Source organism: Babesia bovis (genome assembly GCF_000165395.2).
Source record: "Babesia bovis T2Bo chromosome 4 map unlocalized Chr4_2, whole genome shotgun sequence".
Taxonomy (NCBI): Eukaryota; Apicomplexa; class Aconoidasida; order Piroplasmida; family Babesiidae; genus Babesia; species Babesia bovis.
In genome coordinates, this window is record NW_026261572.1 from 459,350 (window position 1) to 481,060 (window position 21,711).

The 21,711-nt window shown below is 43.3% G+C and overlaps 16 protein-coding genes across 16 annotated transcripts; 10 read left to right on the plus strand and 6 right to left on the minus strand.

Annotated features, from left to right (window-relative positions):
• Nucleotides 1–114: 114 nt before the first annotated feature.
• BBOV_IV001960 (FHA domain family protein) lies at nucleotides 115–2,764 on the plus strand. Its single transcript, XM_001609311.2, has one exon. The coding sequence runs from the start codon at nucleotides 155–157 to the stop codon at nucleotides 2,732–2,734; it is 2,580 nt and encodes an 859-aa protein (XP_001609361.1). The 5' UTR covers nucleotides 115–154; the 3' UTR covers nucleotides 2,735–2,764.
• A 345-nt stretch (nucleotides 2,765–3,109) lies between these two features.
• BBOV_IV001970 (uncharacterized protein) lies at nucleotides 3,110–4,134 on the plus strand. The gene has a single exon (XM_001609312.2). The coding sequence runs from the start codon at nucleotides 3,180–3,182 to the stop codon at nucleotides 4,098–4,100; it is 921 nt and encodes a 306-aa protein (XP_001609362.1). The 5' UTR covers nucleotides 3,110–3,179; the 3' UTR covers nucleotides 4,101–4,134.
• A 43-nt stretch (nucleotides 4,135–4,177) lies between these two features.
• Nucleotides 4,178–5,443, minus strand: BBOV_IV001975 (putative integral membrane protein). The gene is made up of 5 exons (XM_051767820.1): nucleotides 5,363–5,443; nucleotides 4,950–5,326; nucleotides 4,843–4,916; nucleotides 4,558–4,806; nucleotides 4,178–4,524 (listed from the first exon to the last, which is right to left on the minus strand). Exons 1-5 carry the CDS (start codon nucleotides 5,427–5,429, stop codon nucleotides 4,182–4,184), a joined length of 1,110 nt encoding a protein of 369 aa, XP_051623601.1. The 5' UTR covers nucleotides 5,430–5,443; the 3' UTR covers nucleotides 4,178–4,181.
• Nucleotides 5,396–5,991, minus strand: BBOV_IV001980 (uncharacterized protein). Its single transcript, XM_001609313.2, has 3 exons — nucleotides 5,887–5,991; nucleotides 5,721–5,852; nucleotides 5,396–5,560 (listed from the first exon to the last, which is right to left on the minus strand). Exons 1-3 carry the CDS (start codon nucleotides 5,988–5,990, stop codon nucleotides 5,413–5,415), a joined length of 384 nt encoding a protein of 127 aa, XP_001609363.1. The 5' UTR covers nucleotide 5,991; the 3' UTR covers nucleotides 5,396–5,412.
• Nucleotides 5,992–5,993: 2 nt separating this feature from the next.
• Nucleotides 5,994–7,029, minus strand: BBOV_IV001990 (Cytidine and deoxycytidylate deaminase zinc-binding region family protein). The gene is made up of 3 exons (XM_051767670.1): nucleotides 6,605–7,029; nucleotides 6,511–6,560; nucleotides 5,994–6,476 (listed from the first exon to the last, which is right to left on the minus strand). The coding sequence occupies exons 1-3, from the start codon at nucleotides 7,024–7,026 to the stop codon at nucleotides 5,995–5,997; spliced, it is 954 nt and encodes a 317-aa protein (XP_051623054.1). The 5' UTR covers nucleotides 7,027–7,029; the 3' UTR covers nucleotide 5,994.
• Nucleotides 7,030–7,146: 117 nt separating this feature from the next.
• Nucleotides 7,147–8,874, plus strand: BBOV_IV001995 (putative integral membrane protein). The gene is made up of 11 exons (XM_051767744.1): nucleotides 7,147–7,423; nucleotides 7,461–7,559; nucleotides 7,597–7,746; nucleotides 7,782–7,817; nucleotides 7,854–7,940; nucleotides 7,975–8,048; nucleotides 8,084–8,180; nucleotides 8,214–8,352; nucleotides 8,388–8,488; nucleotides 8,523–8,695; nucleotides 8,733–8,874. Exons 1-10 carry the CDS (start codon nucleotides 7,168–7,170, stop codon nucleotides 8,648–8,650), a joined length of 1,167 nt encoding a protein of 388 aa, XP_051623596.1. The 5' UTR covers nucleotides 7,147–7,167; the 3' UTR covers nucleotides 8,651–8,695; nucleotides 8,733–8,874.
• A 7-nt stretch (nucleotides 8,875–8,881) lies between these two features.
• BBOV_IV002000 (Cactus-binding C-terminus of cactin family protein) lies at nucleotides 8,882–10,479 on the plus strand. The gene is made up of 4 exons (XM_001609315.2): nucleotides 8,882–9,302; nucleotides 9,338–9,714; nucleotides 9,748–9,803; nucleotides 9,981–10,479. Exons 1-4 carry the CDS (start codon nucleotides 8,897–8,899, stop codon nucleotides 10,471–10,473), a joined length of 1,332 nt encoding a protein of 443 aa, XP_001609365.1. The 5' UTR covers nucleotides 8,882–8,896; the 3' UTR covers nucleotides 10,474–10,479.
• Nucleotides 10,480–10,569: 90 nt separating this feature from the next.
• BBOV_IV002010 (TPR repeat family protein) lies at nucleotides 10,570–11,711 on the plus strand. Its single transcript, XM_001609316.2, has 5 exons — nucleotides 10,570–10,773; nucleotides 10,810–10,925; nucleotides 10,960–11,033; nucleotides 11,067–11,558; nucleotides 11,594–11,711. The coding sequence occupies exons 1-5, from the start codon at nucleotides 10,610–10,612 to the stop codon at nucleotides 11,705–11,707; spliced, it is 960 nt and encodes a 319-aa protein (XP_001609366.1). The 5' UTR covers nucleotides 10,570–10,609; the 3' UTR covers nucleotides 11,708–11,711.
• A 69-nt stretch (nucleotides 11,712–11,780) lies between these two features.
• On the plus strand, nucleotides 11,781–12,586 carry BBOV_IV002020 (transcription factor TFIIIB family protein). Its single transcript, XM_001609317.2, has one exon. The coding sequence runs from the start codon at nucleotides 11,800–11,802 to the stop codon at nucleotides 12,544–12,546; it is 747 nt and encodes a 248-aa protein (XP_001609367.2). The 5' UTR covers nucleotides 11,781–11,799; the 3' UTR covers nucleotides 12,547–12,586.
• A 35-nt stretch (nucleotides 12,587–12,621) lies between these two features.
• Nucleotides 12,622–14,953, minus strand: BBOV_IV002030 (uncharacterized protein). The gene is made up of 3 exons (XM_001609318.2): nucleotides 14,645–14,953; nucleotides 14,386–14,610; nucleotides 12,622–14,351 (listed from the first exon to the last, which is right to left on the minus strand). Exons 1-3 carry the CDS (start codon nucleotides 14,911–14,913, stop codon nucleotides 12,662–12,664), a joined length of 2,184 nt encoding a protein of 727 aa, XP_001609368.1. The 5' UTR covers nucleotides 14,914–14,953; the 3' UTR covers nucleotides 12,622–12,661.
• A 28-nt stretch (nucleotides 14,954–14,981) lies between these two features.
• On the plus strand, nucleotides 14,982–15,789 carry BBOV_IV002035 (uncharacterized protein). The gene is made up of 3 exons (XM_051767229.1): nucleotides 14,982–15,062; nucleotides 15,101–15,515; nucleotides 15,626–15,789. Exons 1-3 carry the CDS (start codon nucleotides 15,002–15,004, stop codon nucleotides 15,762–15,764), a joined length of 615 nt encoding a protein of 204 aa, XP_051623579.1. The 5' UTR covers nucleotides 14,982–15,001; the 3' UTR covers nucleotides 15,765–15,789.
• BBOV_IV002040 (Ubiquitin-conjugating enzyme E2 D2) lies at nucleotides 15,665–16,536 on the minus strand. Its single transcript, XM_001609319.2, has 5 exons — nucleotides 16,470–16,536; nucleotides 16,331–16,434; nucleotides 16,220–16,289; nucleotides 15,893–16,040; nucleotides 15,665–15,858 (listed from the first exon to the last, which is right to left on the minus strand). Exons 1-5 carry the CDS (start codon nucleotides 16,491–16,493, stop codon nucleotides 15,761–15,763), a joined length of 444 nt encoding a protein of 147 aa, XP_001609369.1. The 5' UTR covers nucleotides 16,494–16,536; the 3' UTR covers nucleotides 15,665–15,760.
• A 659-nt stretch (nucleotides 16,537–17,195) lies between these two features.
• Nucleotides 17,196–18,321, plus strand: BBOV_IV002050 (Nucleosome assembly protein (NAP) family protein). The gene is made up of 4 exons (XM_001609320.1): nucleotides 17,196–17,297; nucleotides 17,337–17,401; nucleotides 17,440–18,081; nucleotides 18,118–18,321. Exons 1-4 carry the CDS (start codon nucleotides 17,249–17,251, stop codon nucleotides 18,253–18,255), a joined length of 894 nt encoding a protein of 297 aa, XP_001609370.1. The 5' UTR covers nucleotides 17,196–17,248; the 3' UTR covers nucleotides 18,256–18,321.
• Nucleotides 18,322–18,329: 8 nt separating this feature from the next.
• On the plus strand, nucleotides 18,330–19,231 carry BBOV_IV002060 (Proteasome subunit family protein). Its single transcript, XM_051767037.1, has 4 exons — nucleotides 18,330–18,452; nucleotides 18,490–18,837; nucleotides 18,900–19,101; nucleotides 19,137–19,231. Exons 1-4 carry the CDS (start codon nucleotides 18,374–18,376, stop codon nucleotides 19,195–19,197), a joined length of 690 nt encoding a protein of 229 aa, XP_051623055.1. The 5' UTR covers nucleotides 18,330–18,373; the 3' UTR covers nucleotides 19,198–19,231.
• Nucleotides 19,232–19,276: 45 nt separating this feature from the next.
• Nucleotides 19,277–20,425, minus strand: BBOV_IV002070 (putative proliferating cell nuclear antigen 1). The gene is made up of 4 exons (XM_001609322.1): nucleotides 20,173–20,425; nucleotides 19,933–20,088; nucleotides 19,561–19,898; nucleotides 19,277–19,524 (listed from the first exon to the last, which is right to left on the minus strand). The coding sequence occupies exons 1-4, from the start codon at nucleotides 20,333–20,335 to the stop codon at nucleotides 19,348–19,350; spliced, it is 834 nt and encodes a 277-aa protein (XP_001609372.1). The 5' UTR covers nucleotides 20,336–20,425; the 3' UTR covers nucleotides 19,277–19,347.
• A 97-nt stretch (nucleotides 20,426–20,522) lies between these two features.
• On the plus strand, nucleotides 20,523–21,642 carry BBOV_IV002080 (uncharacterized protein). The gene is made up of 4 exons (XM_001609323.2): nucleotides 20,523–20,962; nucleotides 20,997–21,063; nucleotides 21,269–21,514; nucleotides 21,550–21,642. The coding sequence occupies exons 1-4, from the start codon at nucleotides 20,776–20,778 to the stop codon at nucleotides 21,620–21,622; spliced, it is 573 nt and encodes a 190-aa protein (XP_001609373.2). The 5' UTR covers nucleotides 20,523–20,775; the 3' UTR covers nucleotides 21,623–21,642.
• Nucleotides 21,643–21,711: the final 69 nt, after the last annotated feature.

Below are 21,711 nucleotides of genomic sequence, written 5' to 3' on the forward strand. Positions count from 1 at the left end.
TATTATTGTCGGGGCAGCTTGCTGTGCAGGGAGAACAATTGAAAGAAATTCAGTACTGTGAACACTAAATAAAAAGGATACTAATATAATCTGGTGCGGGTGTATTATTAGGAGCAAGATAAGTCAAAATCATCTGGCCATTTAGGTGCGATAGATGGAGAGCGAGTTGTTTCCTCTGACACCTACCGCATCTGATCGAATTACTGACACCTCCGTGTGCGGTGTCCCGTTGGATAGAGAGTCTTTAGATGTGTGCGATACGGAGTCGAGAGCTGGTTACGGCGGTGTGTTACCAATTTCTCCACTAAAGCGTCGTTCCTTAGTTGCTGAAATGGATCTCCACCTAAAGCGCCCAGCGGTCTGCGATTCTAGTTCAGGAATGCTTAAAGGAGGTTCTTTCGTCTCCGATGATATATCGCAGGATTACAATTGTGTCAATTCCTCAACTACTGTCTCGTCTGGATTGAATCCTGGTTCAGATATGATTGACCAGCATCTGTATCTACCACATTCAAGTGAGTTCGACATGTCAAACGATGGTGAGTACCGGGATTCTGGTCACAGCAACCCTGTAACTTCGCGTGATCGTACTGCAAGTTCTATTTTACTGCATGCTCAAATGCCTCCAGTGGAGCAGATGGATATTTGTGTTAACCGTCAGATTGATTACGACGGCCACCTTCAGGAGGGCGAGTGCGACACTTCCATCTGTGTGGACCAGTCTTCCATAGGTACTATGAAGTCTGGTTGCACAACGCAGAACACGTCTCGTGAACGTAGTGAGTGTGACAACAACTCCCCAATGCTTTCTTACAATCCCAGTAGTCCCAGGTTACCTCCTCGTGACATGCAGGGTTTAAGTATGATGCCGTACGACTCTGATATGCCTGCTGATGATAACATGTTACCATCCCAGCATATGGAGAGTATCAACATATCAGACCCGCATGTTGGTTTTGAGCATATCGATTCATATCCCGTTCGGGGTGACTTCGCTGGCATGAGCCAGATGGAGAGCTCGGTATCCATGGCTCATTTGGAGAATACTGCCATCCTGGATACTATGTTAGGTCCCACTCGGAGTGCCGACGCTTCCGTGTCTAACATGCTACGCTCCAGTCTTGACCTGCGTGGTCAGAGTGACACCGTCGGTAGCCTGGAGATTCGTCGTTTAAGCAATGCATCCGTTAACCTCGCTAGTGACTGCAGCGACTTGAAGCGTCAGATCGTTGTTGACGAGAATTTGACTAACAACATTTTAAAGGACCTTATATGCTCCATCTGTTTGGATTATTTTTACCATCCAGTTACTCTATTTTGCGGGCATACGTTCTGCCGGTATTGCATTGGTCATTTCAGACTGGCTTCTAAATTCTGCCCGCTCTGTCGAAGGGAGGTTGGTCGCATCCCAGCGGTGACCACTATACTCTGGAACTTGGTAAAGTCCTTGAAAATAAGGAAGCGCTCTGTGATACCACCAGCTCCTCGCGATGTTATGCTCGAGGAGGAGCATCTGTGGTGGCAGGAGAATTGCCTCAAGCACTTTATGAGTTTGCCATTGTTTTTACGTATCATGTTCCGTGATATAGTCCAATCACCTCCTTTTTTCGACGATGTTTGCAGTTGCGTTGCTGATTACTTTGACCGCAATGACAAGTGGTCAAAGACTAAATGGCTATTCACAGTTGAGGACGCTCACGTGCTGCGTCGGCTCATTGGGTTCGATAGCGATAACATGGAATACACCGCCACGAGGTTGCACCTTTGGATAGAAGACTATCTGTCCAATAACCCGAACCTGAGTTCGTATTCCGACGACCCTATTCCTTATGTCATCCGTGTACAGGCTGACATAACCCACAAGATCGAGCCGATTCTATTTAACGCCTTTGAGATTCTTAACAGGCTGCCCTGGGACGTCGGGCGCCACAACAAGAGTTTAATACATCTACCGCATTCATCGGTATCACTAAGTCACTTGGTGTTCCTACCGTGTGGACAGGGTGGTATTGGTATAACTGATTGCGGGTCAACCATTGGTACTATGATCAAGATTCAGGGTCAACACACCCTTCGTGACGGAGACCGTATTCATATAGGTGACAAGCACGAATTGGATATTATATTGTCTAACGACACCTCAATGTCACCCTATGGAAACTTTATGTGGGACCCCGAGCACAGGGTAGTGGTTGACGTTACAAGCTTGGAATCTACTGAATGGGATGCGTCAACTCTGGAACCTATAGAGTGTCCATTGAGAATACGCATATACGCTGACTCACAGGATGAACGAGATTTATGGGTGAGCCCTAAGGGTGTTATACTAGGGCGCGGACCGCAGACGCAGTCTAACTTCGAGAAGATTAGCGTCACCACCCAAAACGGATACATCTCGCGCGAACATTGCTTACTATGCTACGATGGCAGTTATAACCCAGGTGAACGTTGGATTTTACGCGATATGAGCACCCTGGGCACATTTTTGAAGTTGAAGCCATTCCAGCCGCCGTATAAAATACAGGTTGGCAGTTTATTTAAAGTGGGTCAATGCAAGCTGGAGCTTTGTGACGCATCCAGCGCACTGAGTCGCCGCGGCCAGCACTCGCCAGCTACATTGATTCTATCTCATCTGATACACAATCATTTCTCTACAATGTCAGCTCCCATGGTTACAGCCCCGCCCGAGGGCACAAACATAGTACAATCTAGCAACGAACAGTCGGAGGTGTAATGTTTAAATATACACATAATGCGGGTTTACACATGCTGTGACTGGTGACGCGCGCTTGAACCCATGTGGGCAGTCAGTCCCAACGACAAACCGACGGCACAGAATAAGTTTAATCAATTGTATAATAGGAGGTACCATATCCCTGAAATGCGAGGATCGGGGATACCCTGCGCGTCAACGTGCCGCAACGAGGTTAGGTGTAGCAACTATGCAGCCCTGTGCAAAAGTACTGGCGATGCGGTTATTAACCAGAGTGCTTGCAGCATTAAACTAAGTATATTATAATCCAAAGTGCAGTGAAGAATAAACGGGAATCACTGCCAAGCTATTATCGAATACACATTCGATAGAGCTACACCCTGGAATGATTTAAAATAACAATTTTTAAATGCAGTTTGACTTTTAATCATCTCTGGAGGATCCTAGGCCTATACACATTAACAAAATGAGCGACGTTATAGGTGCCAGCTCAGCCAATTCCTTCATGGCTTCCGATATGCAAAACCACGGAGCTACTTTCCGTCTGATTGACGATAATATTTGTGATGTAAATGCAGTAGTTAAACGCAAGACAGTTGTAAGGATATCCGATGCGGTACATAGGTGTGGTACCACAGCATCGGAATGCGTGTCAAATGACGTCAGTGACGCTAGGAATAACGAAGATACCGAGAGCACGGACTGCGCAAGTGCCGAAGTATCCAGCGGTGATGAAGCAGTACCAGCGCAATCACAAAGCACATCCGATCTGGTAATCTTCGATTACGATGACACCATTCTACCAACATTCGCCCTGGCATGCTCACAGAGGAGTGGACTGGGCCACCTACTAGACCCAGAGATGATATCTAAAGAACTCGATCGATTGACAGAATCAGTATTGGCAAACCTAAACAAGGTGCTGTCAATCTCGAGATTAGTTATAGTTACAAATGCAAGTTATGAATGGCTAATGCAGAGTTGCGAACGCTACATCCCACGCGTGGCTGAATTCTTCGCTGTTAACAATATTCGCATCATATCAGCACGTGACAGGTTAGAAAACAGTTTGTTGTCACAGCGACACTGGAAGTACTTCATCTTCATTGACCTCATCGAGGAGTACTTCAACGACGAATTGAAAAACGGCTTGCCCTTCACAGTTACATCAATAGGTGACGGCAGCGAAGAACGCGAGGCGTGCATGAAGCTAGCAGCTATTTTCAAAAACCAGTCGTGGATTTTCAAAAATTTGAAGTTCCTGTCGCAGCCTACAGTTGGCTGCTTAATACAACAGCATATACTACTTGCCAAGTCATTTGACAGCTTCTTCTCACTGAAGACATCAGCGGACCTGTGCATCCTGTTCGACAAAAGCAAGTCCTAAAATGGACATTGAACGCCAAAAAATGGTATAATTTATTAATAGCTATATATTACATATGGTGTTTCGGAACTGTGACATCATTCAAAGCGTCTTGAGAAACACTTCGTGTACAGTAGGTCGTGAGCCATTGGTCACGTAGGCCAGGGTACACGTTAGCATATATGATATATGGAACACCGTGCTCTGCATGTAATTGTCCTTTACCTCATGGGCATTGACGCCTATCCACAACACGTTGTAATTGGCATCAGTACAACGGAAACCAACGTCAAATATAGGCTCGTGATGCGGTAGGTACACAACGGGAAATTCCCTGGAACCACTATACCGATGTGGCACATCACCACTGGTGTTAACCTTATCACACGACATTTTAGCACCAACTTGGACATAGCCATTTAGGTGTACTTCCTGGTTTTTCTCACTGTATGATATGCAAGGTAGATACAGCACTTACATGTATATTTGGCCCATGCCCTCAAAATCACGCGACTCAATTAAGTTGCCATTACCACCTAATGACAGGGCTTCATAGTCACCACGCGGCTTCAAATCAACAGACGGCTCCCATAGCTGGTCTTCCTGGAATACAAAGCGCTTGAAGTCTACACGTAAGTCGGAGTCCAAAATGGTTGATGACCAAATTTCTTCGGTTGGACTCGATTCATATTCATAATGGATAGTAGTATCCAAAATGGTTGCGCCCCTAACACAGAATGGAATGGGTATGACTAGCACCTACGGGAACCGATGCGTCGCCTGGGTTACACTGTAGATTATAGATAGAGTTGATAAAAACATGTTTGCGCATCCCCACTGTACATATATTAACTATAATATCATAAATACCTTCATCACGCTCGATTTGGTAGTGTTGCCAGCACAGAATAAAACACTGCCAACAAACCACATCATGGGATACTGGAGTAGAAACCCAAGGAAAAGTGTTATCTTAAGAATTAAGGAATCATATGTAACGTCAGAAGCACGCCTAGCATTTCCACCCTCAACATCCCGACCACCAGATGGAGCACCGGCATTATTGCGATCTATCTCATGGCGCATGAAACGCATCACACGCTCCTTTATCCGTTTGCCTAACCTGGCCTTAAGGTTGCAATAGGAGTCATAAAAAGCTGCAACGTGCATCCGTAAGTGGCGTGAATTCTGATTTGGGAGATTAGGAATTATATCAGCAATCTCCACATCCAAATTTGTAGGGGCACCTACTTCTGTTGCTGGGTTAGTACCAACACAACTACCTCCAGAATGGGCAGTGGCGCCCATTGTCTGCAGAGGGATGCCCTCATCGTCAGCGTTGCACGCCATCGCCACTAGTTGGTGTCTCGGGATTATATACAGGAGCCAGAGTCTCCGGCCAAGGCTCCAAATTGGCACTAAACTGCCAGTCAGCCACTATACGCTCCTTCTCACGCTTGCTGTATCCCTCAATCAAATAGCTGAATAAGTATATAAGATAGAATATGTGAGCACAACCATCACTGTGTATGAGATAGAATATACAGGCACAACCATCACTGTATATGTGATAGAATATACAGGGACAACCATCACTCTATATAAGACACAGTATCACACAAGGGGACTATAGAGACATACCTACCGGTCTTGCCGTTTAGAAACTCTACTCGCATAGATGCAGGTGCGTCGTAGTCAAGAATCTCCCAAGTTACATACAACTGAGGGAATTTTAACTTCAACCGCTCACCAGTAGTATATACAACCAGCCTCCTATAGACAGTGTCTTGAATTCGAACCTATTTACCTTGCGATGTCTGCAGTCTCAAGACGCTTATTGGAGTATGAAATGTGCAAACGCCTTAAAGCCCCTAATATGTGTAAAGGTGGTACCAGCGAGTACCTTTGCATTATATTAAATGTCTTTTATTGAAAAAACACGAAAATGATGGTTCAACTGCTTGTTGTTGTGTAAACTGTACACAGAACCAAGCGAACCCAAACGCGCGTTAGGATAGTAATAGGTCACAGAGGACACACGGGAATGCAATAGCGCCATACCACACATACAGCACGGCTCGTGGCTTATAAACACCTCGCAATCAGTACAAAGATAGTCCGGAATGTCTACTTTGTCCGTGGAGGTACCACGATACGCTTCATCTGATTCTTGATCGGGTGTTCCTGTAGCATCGCCATTGTCCTGCAGACCAGTATAACGCCGTTTTGCATTATACATCAATTGCGGGTCCCGATGCTGTAGCGTGGCCACTTTACGCACAGCGAGCAGTGCCGCATGGTTAAGGATGTTGCTGTCACGCTGGTCAATGGATTTTGCGATAACATGGCCCTTGAACGTCACGATGCAAACTGCCTTGCCATCTTGGAGCTTAGATTCTGGAGTAATGTAGATACTAAGCCATATACCTACCTTCGAGTACCGCCGACATCATGGTTGCGATTTTGAGTTTCACGTCATGCCTGCACAGTATTTAGTATAGGTGACAATATATATCTAAACCTACGTTATCACAAAGGGAGTTACCTTAGGCTTGAGATACTTCAAAGGCCAGTATCGAGACCAGTCCTTATACTGCTCTACAGTACATGGTGAGTGTTTTGGCACCTTAACATTATGTTTACCGTAAATCTCGATGCCGGCAGCGTCAAAATCTGATCTAAAAGACATGTCATTATCCACGCCATATATGAGTAGTATCCGATTGTCGCCTATGGATTTACACATACGCAAATATTGCAAGTTCCCTGGAAGTTCAGACTTCCTGGTAGACTCTGTTAAGCGTAATGCCGTCTGAGTGTGACACCTGTCTATCTCAATGGCACTCAAATCCATGAACTCAACATCACGGGTGTAACTCTCACCGAGAACTTCCACCACCTGGAATGAAGAGCCATTAATGTAACAACCAACGTCGGTATCAACCATGACATAGTCCCAAAGGCTATATATGACTTGTGAACAATGTGCAACACACCCGCCGACAGGGAGGTGAACACCACGCAGTCACTAGAACACAATATTACATTATATACTGTGTGTATAAATGTAATATACCAGTGTGTAACGATGACATGGTCCAGGGTGTATTTGTACGCTCACACAGCAATCATGCTGTCTACCTACAAACTGATGTCGTTGAAAACTTGTAATGGAGCTTCGACGAGACCGGTTTTCGATACTAATCGCAATGTATTGCAACCCAGTACGCAAGATGAAAGGTCAGAAATGGATAATAACCGGAAACACTGCAATACCGGACACTGCAGTAAACCCAGAAGGTCTGACCATGAGGAACGCTTTTTAAACTATATAATTGATTCAGGTAGGTGTGTATAGATATATAGATTAGCGCCATATAGCCAAATCGCCAACCGGGATGTTACTTGACGAAATCATACAAGTGCAACTGGCACAGCCACTAATGGAGCCAGAACAACCAAAGATAGCAACACAACAGGGTAAGTAGTATGTACAGTGAAGAATATATACACCCAGAACCGGTATCTGCATTCTCTGAAGTTCAATTAATGGTACGCCAAAGTTACAAGACACATATCCAACAGGTTGCATCCCACTCCTGGGATTTCATTAATATAACAGTACTGCTGTTCTCTGGCATCGCGTTTCTTTACGTGGTAGCTACAGGTAAGTAAGCGTGATAACATCTTGATGCTATCCAGACCCGCTATCGAACTCGTCAATGTCCATCATTAGTGGTATGAAACGCTTATGCTAATCCATTATCCATATAGCACACGTCATAGCGTCGCTATTCCTAGGACTCACGCACGATGTGATGCCGCTGTGGCTGCTAATGACGCTAAGCTTCACAGGAGAAGGTATGGAATTACGATGTACACTCAATCCACACAGCAATACTCTCATTGGCATTGCAATTCATGGACGGAAAAAGCCAACAACGCATATTCATATTCTTCGCTGCTATGGTAATGGATTTTTAGAGAAACACGGAATTGTGCAGGTAAAAGCTAAACTAATATACGACCTGTTGGCACTAGTACCCATCGACTTCTTGAGCCCCGAGTACACAGGTTTCGCTGGAATGGTGGCACATTATGGTAGGAATACTATATAAACAACATATGTCACAGTATTCTTCACAAGTAACTTCATGGCCCTAAGAGTACTATACGCCGTGACACTATTCATAATCGCAATGAATATATACCGGCAGTTGCCCAAGTATATGGCAATCGAACCCAGCGAACTTGAAGATCAAAACCGGGCAAGGTAAATATGTGATATATGGAACTACACTAATATAGGACCATAAAAACCAAGATGGTATGCTTCGTCGCATCGTGGCCACTAGCAGCACTCATACCGCAAATACTATGCATATGCTGGAGTAGACGTAACCCGCTAGGTAAATTGGCACATATATATACAACACGACGCAGGACCGTTCACGTTCTTTTTCGTACCCACGACGTTCAGGTTACTGAATATAGAAACGTGGGCGGCATTGATAACTTGGGGAGCAGTGGCAGCGGCAATGTTCAAATATTGCAATGAAAAATATAACTAAAAGTAGTTAAAGGTTATGGTCCCCCTCAGGGCCTGTGTTTACAAGGTATGGTTGGCCAAGTTGTGTCAACACATGGTTTCAGACCAATACTCATCATCGGGGGTTAAGAACCTTCATTCGAAGAATCAATTCACTGATGAATCACAGGTCAACCTAATGACCGGGGGCTTCACCCCAGAATTTGAGCCGTTTTCTTCGACTCAAGGGACACTAAAGGGCTAAATACATCCACACCCTGGCATACATATGCCTGGGATACTGATAAATTCATCAGGGCGTGACCCTGATAACAATGTGTCCAAGACGCGCGATGGAAGTCAACCAGGGAAGCAAATACACACCTTTACCAATGGAATCGATGGTAAAACACTTAAATTCGTAGTGTCTACGAACACGGATGAAAACGGTTCCAGCTCACTTAGTCGTGGCCCGGCGCTTTGGAAGCGTAAGGCCGATGAAACCAAGAATCAAGATTTGAAACCTAGTAGCATTACCGATGCTACCATCGCAGAAAAAGGGCAAGAGGCCAACATAAAACGGATTAAGTCCTCGGGAATACAAGATACAAACACTGGTGACAACTATGAATTGACAGAAGATGAATTCATGTATAAACAGGCATTGGAGAAGTCGAAACTGCGCATACAGGATGGTAGGCTACGCTGATATAATACATACTGATCCCAGGTAGAGCCAATGAATTGGACGTTATTCTATCGTCAAATAGTGCTATAGCTGACGCAAGCACGTTGTTCGATGAAGCTGACAAAGAGTTGCTGTCGCAGTATCTAGAGCTCCTGGAAGCTAAAGTATACTTTTCTAGAGACCCTGAAAAAGCTTTTTTTGAGGCGTTATCTACTATCGTAAAAACACGATTGGATGGACAGATATTACCAACTGAGATTGGCGAGTCTGTGTCCAAGAAAATCGACGAGATACTGTCTACCAAGTCAGTGCAAGACCTAGATACCTATGAAAATGAAATCAAACGGAAACTGTCATCTAACGCTATTGTGGACACCAACTTCTGGGAATTTGCACTGTGTCGTATACCGTATTTTAAGGTAGGTAGATAAACACACAGACAAACAATCCAGGCTTGTGCAATCCTAAGGGAATATAACAACGATGGCGCACTAACAACACGTAATAGGTAAGTCATATATAACCTGGACTACAGGATTCCACCCGAGTCTGCGACGTGCTACCGGCAGACTAGGACTAAGAACCTGTGATAAAGAACACTCTCGTGCTCCCGGAACCTGTGTCAACAATGTTCCCCTGAAAAAGAGTTACATATACATTTGACTTAAGTACTCATCTATTACAGCACTAAAATACAAGTCATATCCCCGAGGAATGTACAAAAAACCGATAAGAAATACGAACGGTTCATGCAAGCATTGAAGTTGGATACCGACGAACATATTATGCGCTCCACAGTGGAATACAAATCGTCTACGGGCCCTAAGCCACTGTTTGCAGCACGAGTTACCATGAGCTACGAGTGGAATAAATACAATCTAGCACACTTTGATGTGGACAACCCGCCGCCAAAGAGCGTCCAAGGGTTTAAATTCAGTATCTTCTACAGCGATCTTGAAGATCCAAAGGCCACACCGCAGTGGAAACTAGTGAAAGATGGTAATAGCAGCGAAACGTGCCTGCTAGTATTCAAGGGAGCGCGGCCATACGCCCCGCTGGCGTTCCGCATACCAGCCAGAGAATGGGATACTGACCCATCACGCGGTTTCAAAAACTGCTTCAGTGACGGTGTGCTACACCTGTACTTTAACTTCCGCAAACTAGTGTATAGGCGCTAATTTCTCGTATATTAACCTGTGTGTGCCGGTGATGTCGCGCTACACTCCATGTAGATGGTACCGTAGACTACCACATAGCATTAATAACAAGTTCTAGATTTTAAAGTGTGTGTAGGCACACATAAATATCGCTACAATGGCAGACAATACAGAGACAATGCAAAACACAGCCGATAGTGAAGCTCCAGACTATGCTTCCATGACAGCTGATGAACTCTTTGAAAGAGGGAAACACAACTTCAAAATCTTGAAGGACTACGCAGAAGCGGCGGAATGCTTCTCACGATGCGTTGAGATAAGGTACCTAAAAGTCCACGTTGTCTAAACACGATGCAGAAGCGCTAATAACCCCTATGATAATGCATTGAGGGAGTGCTACCTATGGTACGCAGACTCGCTGTTAACTAAAGAAGAAGAAAACCAATCAATGTTCGCATCGGCAGTAGATACAGGTATGGTATTACCAGTTTATTACAAACCATATAGGCACTGATGGAAGCCTGCCGTCAGCAGAAACTGTATTGGAAAATGCCGGTCAAAAGGAAGCGTCTGATGAAACGGTATGAACGAATTCTAGTCCACAGCACATACAGCTCGCATTCGAAATGTTCCAAATTGCCTTCCACTGCTACAAGGATTTCCTGGAGTCGCAGACTAGCAAAGGACCTGAAATGGAAAAGGAAGTACTAGATGCATCGTACTGCTGTGTTAGATTGGGTGATATGTTCTTCACAAACAACCAGTTCCCAGAAGCAGCAACGGAGTACCAACGCGCAGTGGAACTCAGAAGACAATATCACGTACCAGAACGACATCTAGCGTCAATATACGTGTCATTGGCACAATGCCAAATGTTTAGCGGACAACTGGGATTGGCACTACGCACATTCACCGAATCAAAAGAAATAATGATGAGGTTGTTAATGGGAAATATGACCGATGAGGAACAGCAACGTATGAAAGATACAGTCGAAGATGTAGATATACAAATAGCGGACCTCAAGAAACTAATCGAGTCCGTATCCACAAAAACAGATAACCAGGGTAGCCAGTGCAACGCAGCGGATTTAGTTCCACAAACAACGGTATGCTATATAAAATGCACCTAATATATATACAGGGCACATTCGATCAGAAAAAGTTAGATGAAAATGCAAAATCAGCAGTTATCAACATAGCTGAAAACAATACAGGAACTAAACGACGTATAGATATCTCGGGAATGTATAAATGAGACGGTGATGCAGGGTAATCGACCACACAACGTACAGATAATTACTACCAACACACCGTTTAATATATCAATCAGTGCCATACACATCTGTAATGTATACTAAATATACCAAAATGGAACCTGTTAAAAGGGAAAGGATGGAAGTAATTGACACACTAAGACCAACACGTGTCAGAAATCTAGATATCGTAGATAACAGTAAAGAAACAGTTTGGGAACGAGTGCAAAGACTAGGAAGAATGCAAGATCCATTTGAAAAACCAGTACCAGTGGAACCAACACAGTCAGCAAGTAATATGGACCTCAGCTACTTCGGAGCTGATGTACAGTGCCTACTAGGAACAAGGCATCACGTAGTAGATATGGGATATACCAGAAGAGGACAGTATGCAAGCGCATACAGAAGATCAAAAACAGTCAAGTGGTCAACAGAGGATACAGCAAGGTTCTACGAAGCACTAAGGAACTTTGGATCTGACCTACTCATGGTAAGATCAATGCTACCAGAATTCACAGATAAACAAATATACGACAAGTTCAAACTAGAAGAAAAAAGAGATCCTGAACGCATACAAAAAGCTATCAATACAAGAACTAATATACCAATAGATAGCTTCGAAAAACGATATGGAAAAATAGACCCAAGTCGACATTACGACCCCAAAAAGGATCCTGTACTACTACACAAAAAGAATCAGAAAACTAATCAACTGGCACTCAAAGTACAAGTTGAAAACGATCAACCATGCGCAACCACAGAAGATATCGTAGCATCAGATGTTGAAGAAGAAGCTGAACCAGAGGTTGAGCCCGGCAACATCATGCAGCTATTCATGTAAAACAAGGCTAATCGTTGTTTTAATATAAGATAGTACCTAGTATTACAGTAAATGTCACCTATTAGTAACATAGGAGCGTATGCTCGCTCCAGACAACGTCCTAACAGTGCACTAATCATAAATCAATGTGCACTAAAGTTAGAATATCCGATATTTTGGACATGTAACTATGGTGACCCTTAATAAAGTCAGTGGCATCGTAATTCTCAACACGCTCAGAAGTTACAGGACGTAGTCCAGCAACTGACTGACCAAACTCTATGTCACGGTAAATGTAACCCAGCTGCCAGTCATGACGTGAATAGACATTGATCAAACGACCGGCAACTACACTGCTGCACTGGAACCATTCACTAGTATCAACGATTACAGGGAGACCCATAAGAACAACATCCTTTATTATACTCAGCTTCTGCTTGTCATACAGCTTCAAAAGAGCATGGAAAATCACACGAGCACCCACACTGTATCCCAGAAGGGATATAGGACGCTCACCCACCGCATGACGGTCCATAATAGCCTGAGCTAATGTGGCACCATAAAAAATGGACTTCTGATTAACAATAGTAAACGCATTCTCAAAAGGCTGAGCAAAGTGGATTAACGGTAATGGCCATTGTATAACAGGTACCAAAGCATTATTAGGTGCCAACTTCTCCTGAAGACGAGCTGCACTATCGGAAAAGGGCTGCTCTGACATAAGCTGAGACATGCGACCCAAACAACGTAATAACCCAGTTTCCCATTCCATAGCATAAAAGTCACATAGAGGTGCACGAACCGCCTCCTCCCACATTGAAATGAATTCAATACCAGAGGAAAGAGTACCGCAAATGCCAATGCATACAGTAAGCGATCTACCAGATTGCTCATTAATGTGATGGAAGTCAGGGTCAACACGAGAACTGGCCTTCTTACCCCGCCAACCAACGAGGCCTGACGAACCCACGCCAAAGATTGACGCCAAAAGCTCAGCCTCTTCAGTAGTAGATAAGTAACCAGACATTCCACCACCGCCAATACCAAGTACAGCTATGCCAGCAGCAACCGCTGGAGAAGCTACACCAGCACTCAGAGCTATCAAAGCACCGCCACCGGCAGCGACAGCAGCAATCTTTAAATTGCGAGTTACCTTCTTAGTAGTGCCAGTGTTAGATGAATGAATGGCACTCACCAACTCAGCTGCTATGTACGTCTCTAAAGCCAATACAGTGTGCTTACTCATACCCAAAGCTGATGAAAATTCCTGAAATAGTAACTGAACGCGAGAGTCATTGTGACCACTCATAATGTAACCGGTAACCAAGTTACGCAACAATACAGCACGTGCCGGAACTGTGTCTAACAACAACTCATCATTTAAGTTAATATCCGATTTGGCATCAGCATCTTCAAAGTCAGGGTCCTCAGCCACTTCCTCTACCTCAGATTCACAGGTTTCAACGACACCGTCAATACTGCTAGTGCGCTCAGCAGATTCTGAGTCACGATGACCACTGGATTCCGTAGGCTCCATAGCCCTAGTCAAGACGCGATTTATCTTGCGAGATATTGAATTGAATATACCCATACTGGGACGACGAATGACATTGCCCACGTCAGTACTGTTCAAGTAATCACGAGCCTCCTCAACATTACGCTTGAACTCCTCATCCAAGTCAGGCTGTAAAAGACTCAGCTGCTCCAAGATAATATCCAAGTGCATCTGACGGTTAACCAAAGTGTTCATGTCAACTGATAAAGCCCTCAACATGGAATACTGAGTTATGGGCTTAAGCAAAGCATCCAATAATATCTCGTTGACCCTGGAATTATATATCTATCATTACGAAAACATACTGTAAAAGCTTGCCTATGCGCCTAATGACGACGCCAGCCCACTTGAGTAAATAGTCTTGGTCTTCATTGCGACTACTTGCGATGTGCTCGACTATCAACGATACAAGCACAGAAACAATGGAACTCAAAAGCTCCTCAGGAAGCTCCCTAAGAGAGCCAGGCTTAAAACGAATGTATTGAACTGAATTAGCTACCGATATACCAGCCAAACGCTCCTTGTATCGACTGGATGTATATGAATAGTAATATATAAACATACCGCTCAGATAACTGCTGGACTATTTGCTGAGAATATGTAATCACCGTATTGTTACAGCCATGTAACACATCGTTGTCACTCGTAGAATTGACTTCAGCAGTGTCAATAAGCACCTGGAGCGTGTTAGTCAACGCCTGGCACTCCTCGCTATCCAAAACCTGAAGGTCCACACTGCCATTCAACAAATCACGCTCCATACCACGTGTTATGACAACACCATGGCGGGATGTAATATCCCTTTGCGACCTGCGAAAGTGAAAACGTGACATTGCAGATAAAGGGACACATTCTCACTGATGGAGGACGCGCGATACAACGTAACCTGCTATGATATACACACCACTTCTAAAATACTAAATGTCCACAAATACGACAAATGAACGCCGGCCAGGCCTTCTAGGCCTCAGGAAGCGCCTGGGTAAGTGCTTTGTATCACCGAACTCATATACCACGAAGCGGAATCACATAGTGACAATTGCAACCTCAAAAACCCGTTTAACACAGATGAACTGGGATGTCAACACAGCTTATTGGAACGAACGAGAATTTTCAACGACCTCCATCCCAAAGCGAGGTTGATCTATAACCAATTGATCACGGAAGCAGCAGAACGCCGTGACAAGATCATGATCGCATTCCACGAATTTCTAAACAATATAGCACCGAGCGCAAATGTTAGCACTGTAGGACTAGTACCTAGTATAATACTCGAATTCCTATACAAATACCGCGTTGAAGAGCTAGACAGACACTTTGGAAAACAGAACGTTGTCCTGTTCCAGGCATATTCAGCGGATTCCACAGAAACAACAATACTATACAGAGGAGAACTTAACGGAAATAAATGCAATGTATTGATCAACCGTAGCAAGTAAGTCTGCCACTAGTTAACTATGACAACGCCATTGTACAAAAATGTAGCTAATAAATCTCCACATACAATAACGTATCCCATATAACATGTATACATGCAATTTTTAGGCTTAAGACGTTGTTAAGATATCTAGATAAACCCTCAGGCGCCAATGGAGATGTTAATCAGACTCTTATTCTATTGTACCCACGTGCCTTCAATAAGCGCCTAATAATACCAGATGCCGTGGTGGTAGTAAAGGATTAAGTAGCATACTTCTGCACCCAGTCCCTAACTGTCGACTCATAAAGTTTGCGATTTTGCTTATACAGTTGCGCTATCTCTGGAACCAGAGGGTCGTCTGGAGGATATATCAAAAACATAACGTAACGTACCTGGGTTAGGATCCGTTAGAAGCGAAGATATAGAAAGAAGAACCTTAGAAATCGTAAGAGCAGGACTCCATTGGTCCTTCAGTATATCAAGACAAATCGCACCGTTGTTGTTAATGTTAGGGTGGTATACCTTAGTGGTAAATGCAACCTGAAAGTATTTGTCAAGGAATATATAGAGATTGTAATGAAAAAAAGTAGAAACAACCAGGTAATATATTAGCCAATGACATACTATATCCCACGCCATATATTTAACAAAACCCAAGTAGAACACGGAAATATAACCATAAGTAGTATTAGACATATAGATACAATAGGGACGCCTACCTTTGGTGGCTTAAATGGGTAGTCGCTGGGGAAGTGAATATTCAAAAAGTAGACACCATTCTGGTATAAACTGAACAAATATAAAAACGCTAAATTAACATATAACCATACCTGTTATGTGGCCCCATGATAGTGGCTTGCCAATGAAACATGTCGTCGCCAACAGGACCTGCACTGCAGTTTGTAGGTGGGTCCTTGGTGAGATCAGCAAGTTCCTACAATATGTCAACAAAACAAGCAAGATAGTTACCTTGTGAATGCGTTTTAGTGCCATTTTTATTCTACAGTTAATAGTATGCCAATTGGGAATTGTACCCTCTCGAAATTATGTAGTGACTACATACACAGCGATCCCACGCGGGTACGCGTTGGGCTCCTGCCTCAACAACGCAAACTATGCCAACGATACGTTAAAGTCAGTATAAATATACACACTATCAATGATTTTTGTTCTAATATCAAGATTTAATTGCTTAATTATAAAATGAGAGATCACACATGTGGATCTTGTGCTAACACGAATTATTAGTACAGTTTTTTCGAAATTAATATAAAGAGCAGAATGAAATAAGTATATCTAGCACAATCCAACCACCTGAAAGTTCAGCAGATAAAGAACTGATCCAAAGAAATACGTTCAACACACCCGCGTTCACATGACACGTACACTGGATCAAAACACAAGACAATTAACCACGATATACGGTATACAGCTATAAACTGTTGTATCATAAAATACAGAAAGATTAGAGCGTCTTAATCAAAACTAAGTAGTTATGTAAAAGGTGTGTTGTAGTACATATAATTGTGCAACCTTCCGTAAGGCCGGCTCGCTCTGAACCTTAAAAGTCGTACTTTCAAATGAAATGAGAAACCTAGAATCTTTCCATGTCACACATTAGCCCACGACTCGTGCCAAAAAAAACAGCGTGTACCACTCCCCCCACGCAAGGTTCAGAAATGCGTCACTCCTTACGCTTGCTCAACTACCATTCACGTTTTTAACTTATTTATAACCATACTATAACGATGGCAGACGAGTCTATGCTGATCGAGCGCATTAAAAACGTCTCTTTGGGTTTGTGTGAGCAATAATTTAGACATTAGTGATTTGCAGATGGACCACTGGGTAAACTCAATGAATCGCAAAGATTAACTGTCGATAAGCTACAACGTCTTCAGGTAATTACATAAAGCGTATCAATCACACAAATGTGTAGAAATCCCGCGATGAATTGGATGTTGCATACAACAAGGAACTAAATGAATTACGCGCAAAGTACGACAATCTATTCAAACCACTCTACGACGAACGTGAGAAAGTACTTACCACACCATGCGGAACCGAAAAGGGCACACCTTCACTACCGAAATTCTGGTTAACGGCCATGAAAAATAACAACACATTGAGGTCAATCATTGAATTCCGCGATGAAGCAGTATTGGCATACCTATCCGATGTAAAGGCGGAATTCCTAGAACCCCTGAAGCAGGAATCGTTCCGTATCATCATGACTTTCGACGAAAACCCATATTTCTCTAACAAGGTACTTACTAAACAGTACACAATGAAGGTGATTGACGGCGAAGTGGAGGCACTGCTACAAGGTACGGAAGCAACCGAAATCAACTGGTACCCGGACAAAGATGTCACTAGACAAACAGTTACCAAGATACAACGCCACAAACGCACCAAAGAAACACGAACCAAGACCGAAGTCGAAGATCAGCCCAGCTTCTTCCGCTTCTTCACCACCCAGGAAGTGCCATCTAACGAGGCATTGTCCAGGATGACGAAGCAGGAGATCGCAGAGCTTGAAATGTATGTTGAAGAAGATTACGACATTGGCATTGTCATTAGGGTAAGTTACACACTCTGGAAATGTCACAATATACAGGATAAGCTGATCCCAGAAGCCATCTACTGGTACCTAGGTATTGCCGAAGATGAGGACATGGATGAAGATGACGATGAGGAAGACGATGATGCAGAGAGTTACGATAACTCTGACTCCAATTTTTCAGAATCTAATTGAAATTTTTTAAAAAAAACAATTTTGTCGCGTCACCCCCAGTAACCACCGGGCACAAAGTCACGCCCCAATGACGCAGTGAACTACCTTCCTCAATTTTTATCACTATATTTATAACACAATGAGCGGATACGTAACGGGAGCTGCCGTAGTAGGCATGAAGTTTGATGGTGGTGTGTTGCTCGCAGCGGACACGAAATGTAAGTAAACCGCTAAAGTACGCACATACCGATGTAGACAGCTATGGACGACAGAACCGTACCAATAACGTACAACGAATTGAAAAGTTAGCCAAGGACACCATTTTCTGCACATCAGGGGATGTGGCCGATCACCAGTATATCACACAACTGCTCCAAGCAACAGTTAGACGAGAGATGCTAGATAATAACAACGATCATGCAAGTTGCCACCTAGGTCCTGAAGCTTTGCACAACTACCTCGGCCGTGTCTTCTACGCAAGACGCTCCAAGATGAACCCATTGTGGAACTCAGCTATCGTAGCAGGAGTCAGCCAAAATGGCCCTTTCCTAGGATATGCAGACATGTACGGAACGCAGTATAAAGATGATTTTGTAGTAACAGGTAGGTACAATATACACAACACTTACTTGAGTGTCTATTAAGACTCAATCCAAACTTTACAGGGATGGGCAAGTACTTCGCAATCGGACCACTAAGGGAAAAGCATAACCCAAACATGACCAAAGATGCCGCTAGAGCATTAGCCATCGATTGCATGAGACTGCTCTACTTGCGCGACTGCTCAGCAGGCGATCGCATACAAATCGCTTATGTCACCGCCCAGGGCATAGAATTGGAAGAACCCATGCAAATACAAGCGGAATGGTACGTTCATATACTAGTGCATACATTAACCATAGGGGATATGAAAAGTTCCTAGCACCAACCTGCCTAAGGCCTATAGCTGGGTGCCAGTTCTAATCATAACAATGATGTAATGTGGTAACTACTGTCAACAGCCAATGTGTTAACCTAGCTAAACACCTGTAACAATAAAACAAAAGGGCGTAAATGATAAATTAACCAATGTGCCATAACGGTTACCAAATTATATGCTGCACCTAAAGCAGATCAGGCATCAGTGTCCATGGCATCATCAACCTTAGGAGCTAAGTAAAATTTAAGCTCACCAAGAATATGAGCATGTGGCGAATCAGCATCACCAATAGCATCCTTAACGTCGTACTTCACCTCAATAGGCCGGTTCTGACATAAACCAAGAGTTACAACATCACTTAAACAACAACTCTGTTTAGAGATTATGAAATACAACACTACACATACCTTTGCAAACATAAGCAAATACTTGGTAGCGTAACTCTGCTTAATGGGACGCCTAACCTTAACGGAAACACCACAGTCAGACTCGTTAGTTGGAGGCCTGTTCTTCAATACAATCTCACCAAAACCAAGGTCACCCTGAGTAGCAAACGAAACTGAATTAATAGACACATCAAGCTTGAGAGTGTCAGAAAACTCATTCATCTGCTTGCAAATGTTAGCAAGCTCCTTAGAACCCAAAGTTATCTCAGCATCGTAACCCTCAGTGTTCTCAGGAATGCTCAAAGCATCCTGCTCAATAGACATGAGCTTCAAAGAAAAACTCATCACACGATCGTCAACTGAAGAATATGTTAACACATAACAGCAACATACCATTGTTCTCAAAAATAAATGAAATGTAATCCTTCTCCTCCTCACTCTGAATCAATACAGAATCATGGTTACTGCATGACTTAAATGCCTTGGTCACAGAGTTCAGGTTTATACCAAGAGCACGTGGACGGTCACAACGGTATAAACTGAAACCACCTGAAGTGTATTATCAAGTGAATAATGACGTATATGCTCCAGATAACACCAAGCTAACACATAAGAAAGCAAATTATAACATACTCTCATGAAGCTTAAGGTGGACCAAAGCGACGTGGTTACCATCCAATGCCTGAAGGGACATTCCCGTAGCATCAAAGTCGATATTGCCATCGCTAATGATGTCACGCATACAGTCGAAAATACGACGCAACACAACAGCGTGGTTCAACTTTAACTCCAACATCTTGATGCAGACTGATGTATGCTACAAGAACGAACTCAATACAACACGATATATATAAACACACGCAAATACAACAAAATAAAGCAATGTATAAATATACCCAATATTTAAAACATTAATATTAAATAAATGCGACATTAATGAAACGCGTCTATATAGCGTGTGCAACTAAACGGGAATAATATAACAACTTCCGTAATCAGTCTATATTTAAATAATCGCAAATTAATTTGTGTCAAACCTTATGCCAAATGCAATCTATGCAATAGTAACCTCTCGAGTCTAGACCGGACGTTGTAGCATAGACAAGGAATCACAACGGCCGCAATTGTTAACCACGATTCTATCGCAACCCTTGAGCAGTAGTACCCGTGTGCTCAAGCCCAATTGCTAACAAGGATTCATAGTTGAGCGGTTTCATATTATATAACGAAGCTAAAATGTCCACTACGGAATTGCCAGCTTTCGACAAGCGTGATCTTCTGATCATAGTCGCATTCTCAGTGGCATGCGGATGCCTCAAAGAGTTGCTGGCATATGTATTTGTATACAGAAGACCTGGATTCAAAAAGAAATTCGAAGAAGTACAGGAACGATTCGAAGAGTACCACCGCACATACGTATTATGTAAGTTAGTGCACTGAACCCCTAATTTACACAGTCGAACCACGCACGGCTAACTACAACTGTTTCCAGGATGTGAATAAACGCCTACTCGACGCCTCAAAGTAAGTTGTACGTATCATGGTAGAATGACATACCCAGTGGAACACATGTGCCTTGTATCTATATTCCGTGAGGTCTAGCCCTAGCGTGATTGCGATAGAACCTATAATCTAAAGCGCTATGCTATGGATAGTACAATGTGAATAGCCTGCATTAATTTGAGCACGTATTTAATACATGAGCCTTAGACACTTTATATACACTCAGCGATATACGCGGCTACCAAACATGGTACAATCTCATCAACGGAGCCATTTTCATGCTGCTGATGCTTTTGGTGATGAGCTATTTTGAAGGATGCATAATTGCAAAACTGCCGTTTACACCAATATGGCCCATCAGCTTATTCACACAGGGCGATGCCACCGGCAGTGATGTTACCAGCTGCTCAGCAACATGCCTTTACACAGTTCTGTCCATGGTATCAAAGGATGCATCGCAAATGTTCCTAGGGTAAGTAGTATCAATACCCAAAACGTAACACACAGATATCGATCACCAGTAACCACATGGACAGAAATTAACCTTAAAAGCATGGCACAACAAGAAAAATCGTCATGATAAAGTTAATAAAACAATTGTCTAATATAGTATAAACGCACTTTTAACCTGCATTACACCCACCTGCCAAAACACAACCAAACGATGGA

Bases quoted from the DNA above. Each gene is read 5' to 3' on its own strand.
- BBOV_IV001990 (XM_051767670.1), bottom strand. From the start codon at position 7,026: ATGGTTGATACCGACGTTGGTTGTTACATTAATGGCTCTTCATTCCAG. The intron at 6,561-6,604 runs GTAGGTTTAGAT...AATACTGTGCAG, and splicing joins GTAACTCCCTTTGTGATAAC to GCATGACGTGAAACTCAAAA. The intron at 6,477-6,510 runs GTAGGTATATGG...ACATTACTCCAG, and splicing joins GATGTCGGCGGTACTCGAAG to AATCTAAGCTCCAAGATGGC.
- BBOV_IV002050 (XM_001609320.1), top strand. From the start codon at position 17,249: ATGGCAGACGAGTCTATGCTGATCGAGCGCATTAAAAACGTCTCTTTG. The intron at 17,298-17,336 runs GTTTGTGTGAGC...AGTGATTTGCAG, and splicing joins CATTAAAAACGTCTCTTTGG to ATGGACCACTGGGTAAACTC. The intron at 18,082-18,117 runs GTAAGTTACACA...CACAATATACAG, and splicing joins ACATTGGCATTGTCATTAGG to GATAAGCTGATCCCAGAAGC.
- BBOV_IV002040 (XM_001609319.2), bottom strand. From the start codon at position 16,493: ATGGCACTAAAACGCATTCACAAG. The intron at 16,435-16,469 runs GTAACTATCTTG...GACATATTGTAG, and splicing joins CACTAAAACGCATTCACAAG to GAACTTGCTGATCTCACCAA. The intron at 16,041-16,219 runs GTAGGCGTCCCT...AAATACTTTCAG, and splicing joins ACCCATTTAAGCCACCAAAG to GTTGCATTTACCACTAAGGT.
- BBOV_IV002000 (XM_001609315.2), top strand. From the start codon at position 8,897: ATGCCTGGGATACTGATAAATTCATCAGGGCGTGACCCTGATAACAAT. The intron at 9,715-9,747 runs GTAGGTAGATAA...CAAACAATCCAG, and splicing joins GTCGTATACCGTATTTTAAG to GCTTGTGCAATCCTAAGGGA. The intron at 9,804-9,980 runs GTAAGTCATATA...CATCTATTACAG, and splicing joins GCACTAACAACACGTAATAG to CACTAAAATACAAGTCATAT.
- BBOV_IV002010 (XM_001609316.2), top strand. From the start codon at position 10,610: ATGGCAGACAATACAGAGACAATGCAAAACACAGCCGATAGTGAAGCT. The intron at 10,926-10,959 runs GTATGGTATTAC...CAAACCATATAG, and splicing joins CGCATCGGCAGTAGATACAG to GCACTGATGGAAGCCTGCCG. The intron at 11,034-11,066 runs GTATGAACGAAT...CAGCACATACAG, and splicing joins AGGAAGCGTCTGATGAAACG to CTCGCATTCGAAATGTTCCA.
- BBOV_IV002035 (XM_051767229.1), top strand. From the start codon at position 15,002: ATGTCCACAAATACGACAAATGAACGCCGGCCAGGCCTTCTAGGCCTC. The intron at 15,063-15,100 runs GTAAGTGCTTTG...TATACCACGAAG, and splicing joins AGGCCTCAGGAAGCGCCTGG to CGGAATCACATAGTGACAAT. The intron at 15,516-15,625 runs GTAAGTCTGCCA...TGCAATTTTTAG, and splicing joins GTATTGATCAACCGTAGCAA to GCTTAAGACGTTGTTAAGAT.
- BBOV_IV001970 (XM_001609312.2), top strand. From the start codon at position 3,180: ATGAGCGACGTTATAGGTGCCAGCTCAGCCAATTCCTTCATGGCTTCC.
- BBOV_IV002070 (XM_001609322.1), bottom strand. From the start codon at position 20,335: ATGTTGGAGTTAAAGTTGAACCACGCTGTTGTGTTGCGTCGTATTTTC. The intron at 20,089-20,172 runs GTATGTTATAAT...AATACACTTCAG, and splicing joins CCACCTTAAGCTTCATGAGA to GTGGTTTCAGTTTATACCGT. The intron at 19,525-19,560 runs GTATGTGTAGTG...ATCTCTAAACAG, and splicing joins ATTTGCTTATGTTTGCAAAG to AGTTGTTGTTTAAGTGATGT.
- BBOV_IV002030 (XM_001609318.2), bottom strand. From the start codon at position 14,913: ATGTCACGTTTTCACTTTCGCAGGTCGCAAAGGGATATTACATCCCGC. The intron at 14,611-14,644 runs GTATGTTTATAT...ATATACATCCAG, and splicing joins GTCCAGCAGTTATCTGAGCG to TCGATACAAGGAGCGTTTGG. The intron at 14,352-14,385 runs GTATGTTTTCGT...ATATAATTCCAG, and splicing joins CGCATAGGCAAGCTTTTACA to GGTCAACGAGATATTATTGG.
- BBOV_IV002080 (XM_001609323.2), top strand. From the start codon at position 20,776: ATGTCCACTACGGAATTGCCAGCTTTCGACAAGCGTGATCTTCTGATC. The intron at 20,963-20,996 runs GTAAGTTAGTGC...TAATTTACACAG, and splicing joins CCACCGCACATACGTATTAT to TCGAACCACGCACGGCTAAC. The intron at 21,064-21,268 runs GTAAGTTGTACG...ATATACACTCAG, and splicing joins CGCCTACTCGACGCCTCAAA to CGATATACGCGGCTACCAAA.
- BBOV_IV001980 (XM_001609313.2), bottom strand. From the start codon at position 5,990: ATGCAAAGGTACTCGCTGGTACCACCTTTACACATATTAGGGGCTTTA. The intron at 5,853-5,886 runs GTAAATAGGTTC...CACTGTCTATAG, and splicing joins GAGACTGCAGACATCGCAAG to GAGGCTGGTTGTATATACTA. The intron at 5,561-5,720 runs GTATGTCTCTAT...ATACTTATTCAG, and splicing joins CTAAACGGCAAGACCGGTAG to CTATTTGATTGAGGGATACA.
- BBOV_IV001960 (XM_001609311.2), top strand. From the start codon at position 155: ATGGAGAGCGAGTTGTTTCCTCTGACACCTACCGCATCTGATCGAATT.
- BBOV_IV001995 (XM_051767744.1), top strand. From the start codon at position 7,168: ATGACATGGTCCAGGGTGTATTTGTACGCTCACACAGCAATCATGCTG. The intron at 7,424-7,460 runs GTAGGTGTGTAT...AGCGCCATATAG, and splicing joins AAACTATATAATTGATTCAG to CCAAATCGCCAACCGGGATG. The intron at 8,049-8,083 runs GTAATGGATTTT...GGAATTGTGCAG, and splicing joins TCATATTCTTCGCTGCTATG to GTAAAAGCTAAACTAATATA.
- BBOV_IV002060 (XM_051767037.1), top strand. From the start codon at position 18,374: ATGAGCGGATACGTAACGGGAGCTGCCGTAGTAGGCATGAAGTTTGAT. The intron at 18,453-18,489 runs GTAAGTAAACCG...ATACCGATGTAG, and splicing joins GCTCGCAGCGGACACGAAAT to ACAGCTATGGACGACAGAAC. The intron at 19,102-19,136 runs GTACGTTCATAT...CATTAACCATAG, and splicing joins ATGCAAATACAAGCGGAATG to GGGATATGAAAAGTTCCTAG.
- BBOV_IV001975 (XM_051767820.1), bottom strand. From the start codon at position 5,429: ATGGCGTGCAACGCTGACGATGAGGGCATCCCTCTGCAGACAATGGGC. The intron at 5,327-5,362 runs GTAGTTGTGTTG...CAACAGAAGTAG, and splicing joins CGCCACTGCCCATTCTGGAG to GTGCCCCTACAAATTTGGAT. The intron at 4,917-4,949 runs GTATTTATGATA...ATATATGTACAG, and splicing joins CCAAATCGAGCGTGATGAAG to TGGGGATGCGCAAACATGTT.
- BBOV_IV002020 (XM_001609317.2), top strand. From the start codon at position 11,800: ATGTATACTAAATATACCAAAATGGAACCTGTTAAAAGGGAAAGGATG.